The sequence below is a fragment of the Idiotropiscis lumnitzeri genome, chromosome 11, assembly GCF_059441095.1.
Source record: "Idiotropiscis lumnitzeri isolate Australia: NSW breed Sydney's pygmy pipehorse chromosome 11, RoL_Ilum_1.0, whole genome shotgun sequence".
Lineage (NCBI taxonomy): Eukaryota > Metazoa > Chordata > Actinopteri > Syngnathiformes > Syngnathidae > Idiotropiscis > Idiotropiscis lumnitzeri.
Genome location: NC_142401.1, coordinates 11,345,173 through 11,350,279, shown reverse-complemented (window position 1 = coordinate 11,350,279; position 5,107 = coordinate 11,345,173). Strand labels below are relative to the sequence as shown.

Genomic DNA, 5,107 nt, shown 5'->3' with positions numbered 1-5,107 from the left:
AGAGGTCACACGTCTCCCACTCCTGCCCCCCCCTCCTAAAAAAAATGTGGCTTCATACACAAAGTCTGAAATGCCCACGCCGGCTTCCTTCGCATTCTCCACTAGAGATCTAATGAGATTAATATTTAACATCGCAGGGAGGCAATCATCTTTGTGCCCTGGAAGTTCGAAGACAGCCCAGTGGGTTTCACGATAAATTAAATCACTTGTTGGCCCACTATGTCATCAGCGCCTTTTTCCCAGACTGACTTTCATGTTTAGCCTCAGGCTGGACTGCGTGGACTCAAGTGTGGAGGACATGCAGCGAGGAGGACACGCAGTGAGGATACTTCGCATGGAAGATGAGGACATATAGTGAGGACATGTCTGGAGGATAAGTAGGGAAGACGTTTTTTGTGACAACCTGTAGTTGAAGGGCATGTGGTGTGGATTACATGTTGAGGACGTACAGAGTGGTGCCTCGAGATACAAGTGACCCGACTTACTAGCTTTTCGAGATTTCTGACAATGTTTTGACTTGAGAGTAAAACTTTGAGATAAGAGCGATGTATGGTGGCAGCGAACACAACTTGACTCACTCACAATTCTTCAAATAGGCCTCATGTTTGTTTCCACTCTGGTCGGAGCACCGCCCACCTCCACATCTAAAAGACAATTCTTAAAAATGTGATTATGTGGTGCTCATATTTATCACACCCACAGTCAGAGCTTCACGCAAAACCCTGACTGTGGATGTTATGATACTATTACTTCTCGGCCACTTCCATTAATTTCAATGGTGAAAGATGATTCAAGACAGGAGTGTTTGGACTGATGGGCGTGGTCACATCTTAAAGCACCACGGTAGTGCAAAGAAAATGCCGTGTGAAGTGAACACGTAGAGAAGGACATACACAGAACATGTGAGTGGAGGATATACAGGACAGTCGAGGGAAATGCGGTGTGGACATATTGCAGTGGACGTGCGGCGTGAGAATATGAAGTGTGGAGGGCATGCTGTGAGGATTGGTAGTGTTTAAAATGTGATGAAAACAACACAGTAAAAGGACTTGCTGTGTGGAAAACATATGGGGGGGGGGGAGATACGGAAGGATAGAGTTGATATAAAAAGTCTACACACCCCCATTCAATTGCCCGATTTTCATAAAAAAATGACACCAAGCTAATTAAAAAACGTTTTCCCGCCATTAATGACATGTAGAACTGAACTTGAAAATAACACATATTCAAGGGAGGAACTGAGATGTGGTTGCACAAGTGTGCACACCTTCTAGTAACTGTGGATGTAAATGTGTTCATAATTCAACAATCACATTCAGACACGTAAAAAGGGAGTGAACACACATCATATATCATTTCAAGCTCAGAGGCTTTTCCTCACATTTGCATTTGCATACTAGGAGAAGCCTGAAGGTTTTGGGTGAATGCTGACTGCTATTTGTTTAGAGCAGTGTTACCTTTGAGCAAAACTTACTTGTTGGAATTATTGCCAACAACTTCAGCCTTTGTCTCATCTTCCCATCTGTTTGATTAAAACCGCATCCATTTATTTTTTTAATATCACAAAACCCTTGCATTTGACTAGGGGTGTGTAGACTTTCAATATCCACAGTGTGTAATGAGGACATGCAGTGTGGAGAATGTTACAGAGCAGCAGCGGATATAGCGTTGACTATGTGTCTGTCTTCCTCACCTCATTGGTCAGTAGCGCCGTGGTCACTTGGTCACATAAACATAAAAGTTAGTTAAAAAGCTTTAATAGCTAACATTGATGCCCATGAAAGCCCACAGGAACAACCAGTGACACGTTTCATTTCAAGTGACTTTCTCAACTAAACAGCAGAGGATTATTAACCAGACTTGGCTGTACCTGCAAGGAAAAAAGTAGTAAAATATGTATTGTCGCCTCTTCTTAGCTGCTTTCCATTCCCGTTCATTTCAAATTTCAAAAAGAGTGAGAGAAGTATTTGAAGTGTAGGTCACTGCGCTCATTAGGGAGCACAAGGAGGCAGATGTCTGTCTAATAAGAAAGCAGGTCAGACCGCTGCATTGCCGACATGATGCATTGTCACACAAATGGCGAAGCCTTCATTCAAATTGTGAGCAGGTGAATGCAACACGACCAAGGTGACTAAATATGAGCAGTTTGGATATTCGTTGCACTCCTATTAAAAGAAGCAATGCAGGAAAATAGTTCAATTTATTTGGACCATCTTACTTGTCTTACTAATAGTTAACTATGATGAATACAGTAAACCCCGCCCCCACTATTTTAAGCCCCGCCCATTTCCCCAAGTTATCAAGCTGAGAATTGCTGTCTTACCTATAAATGGCTTTACGCGAGCCAAATTTGTTAAGAGGCTCATAAACGGCAGTCACGGCTTCATCAAAGCAACAACGCACGCGACCCCTGCCCATAGAACACCGCACGAATACAAAATAAAAAAAGTTCTTCAGCACATGTGGCTAACAAGATAACTCTTGGACAGACAAGAGACAAGTAATATGCGTGACTTCATTCAGGTTAGCGCATTTTAGATGTTTTTATTATTAGACACGCACACGCAACCATTTGCATTTCCGATGTGTCACGGCAGCCTATGATGCTGATCGACTACAATGTTCAAAATAAAATCATTCAACAAATGAATACTGATTTGATTGAGTGTGCTCCTCTTCGCTGGACTCTTCATTAGATACACCTGCACAATCTAATGCAGTGATTCAAAACATGGATCTACTGACAAAAGCTTTACCAGAAATTCTGCCAGTGTAAAGCTAATAGTGCTCATTTTCCAGTGTGGCATTTTCCCACAATGTCGATTTTTGTGGTTTGCAGTGCTCCAATTCATCATACTGATAATTGTTTCTATTGGGTAAGTACTGAATGTTACGTCGCAATAGTGACAGAGTGCAAAGCAGTTGAAGTCGCGTGGTAGTTGTGTATGATAGTCTCACGTTATTGCTACTGATTTTTGTATTGAATGAAAATGGAGGAAACACACACAGTAGTGTAGAATTGCACGACATTATACAGTCCAACCTGGGTTCACGATTGCCCCTGGACACGAACAAATAGCTTGAGACACAAGCTTGCTTTGATTTAAGGAATCTTAATTAATCTACCATCGGTACTATTTTTAACAACAAAGATGGAATGAATGCTTCATTTATTTCTATATTTCTTTTTAACCAAACCCATACAGATAAAAAAAAAAGTTAAGTTGGTTCTGGGGCTGAAACCGATTAATTCTAATTCCATTTATTTAAATGGGAAAATGTACTGACTGATTAGGACGTCCACCTCACAGTTCAAAGGCGCAGAATTCGAATCTGAGAAGGGTCCGGCTGCAGCTGGGGCGTTCCTGTCAACCTTTTTTGAATCATTACTAAAACAATAAGAACAACGTGTTAGAATGTGACCGTGTTTGCGGTATTGGACATTACGCTTCCGTAATTGTGGCATAAATCTAACGCCATAGAGAACAGCCGACATCGGACATCGCGCCCCAGGTGTGAGGGGGCGTTCCCGTCGTCAGAACGGGGCATTCCTGTTAAAAAACGCAAACGCCCATTTGTGGCTGCAGCTGGACCACATTGATCCGGCAGCGGCCTTCCTGTGTGGAGTTTGCAAGTTCTCCCCGTGCCTGCGTGGCTTTCCTGCGGGTACTCCGGTTTCCTCCCACATTCCAAAAACATGCATGGTCGGTTGATTGGATGCTCTTAATTGCGCCGAAGTATGAGTGTGAGCGCGGATGGTTGTTTGTCGTTGTGTGCCCTGCGATTGGCTGGGAACCAGTTCAGGGGCGACCCCGCCCACTGCCCGAAGACAGCTGGGGTAGGCTCCAGCAGCACCCGTGAGGAGAAACGGATTGGATAATTGATGGAAATGACTTAAGGCTCAAAACAAATAAAGTTCATGAACAGAGATTTGACTGTGCCTGCTCGTTTTTTTTTTTAGCATACTTCTACACCACAGCAAACCAAAATAATTCATGCTTCCCTGACAGAGCCAATAAAAAGCGAGCACGACTACTTTTCAAAATAAATGATCTTGAATACATCACTGTCATTAGATTCTGCATGTGTATCATGTGTTTTTCCAGTGAGACCTCCGGGTATGTGGCACGTGTGACAACATGGCTTAGATATGAGGATGTAGTTTTAATTAGAGTTAAAGAGAGTCATAAAAAGTACTCAAATACGGCATGAATGGGTTTTGGATCCAGCGACCTGTTAACAGGGTGACTGAGAATAAGCAGCAAGAACAACAACAAGTGAGACTCTCTCTGGCACGCCACCGTTCCGTGGCCAACATCCCTTCTCTCTCAACATCACTCCTCGCCTAAAGGCTGCGTCTTCTCCGCCTCTTCCTTCATAAATTCACCAGATTTCCCATCGCCACCCTCAGGGATTTCGTCCTCGTCCACCTTCTCCGCCTTTGCCGCCTGCTCCTCCTGATCCATGTCGAGCTCCTCGAAGGATGAGCCGCTGGCCTGCGAGCCGTCTGAGCCTCGCTCGCTGTGCTTGCCGTCTCCTTGCGCCTCCCCCACGTCCCTCAGAGGGAGGGACGAGGCCAAGGAGGCGGCCGTGGATGCGGCCAGGGACGTCTCTCGGCTGTCCCAGGGAACGCCACCGCTTCCTGAGCTGGCGTCGCTGTGAGAGTCGGCACCTGCGGCGACACGGGAGGAAGGCAGGAGTGACCAACTGATTACAAAGAAGGAAAATATTGTTCCACAGTGATGACAGTACACTAAAGTTTGCTGATTCAAATATAAAATAAATAAACCACCAGATCGGGGTACTCAACAGTTAACACAAGCTCTCAAAAATGTACAGACTCATAAATAAATACACGTAAATATGAAACACCGATCATTAAAATAACAAAGTAGAGTGGCAATAATAATTTTCAATTTTAATTAATTAAAAAAAAAACCCTTGCTCAAAATTTATTTGTGTTTTGTAGTGGAATTTATTCATCATTTACATTTAGAAATGTGGATGTTTTGGATTTGAATTGGAGCTGCTCTATTACGACTAAACATAAATTAAATTTTTGAATTGAAACCGCCATTATCAAAACAATTATTCCATTTTTTTGGTA

The 5,107-nt window shown here is 43.4% G+C and overlaps 1 protein-coding gene across 1 annotated transcript in view; it reads right to left on the bottom strand.

Moving 5' to 3' along the window:
- Nucleotides 1-2,518: 2,518 nt before the first annotated feature.
- tex264a (testis expressed 264, ER-phagy receptor a) overlaps nucleotides 2,519-5,107 on the bottom strand; it is a 56,100-nt gene continuing 53,511 nt past the window's right edge. The window contains exon 4 of the mRNA XM_088308219.1: nucleotides 2,519-4,672. Coding sequence (XP_088164345.1) covers nucleotides 4,335-4,672 — 338 coding nt within the window. The 3' untranslated portion in view covers nucleotides 2,519-4,334. The remainder of the gene's footprint in view (nucleotides 4,673-5,107) is intronic.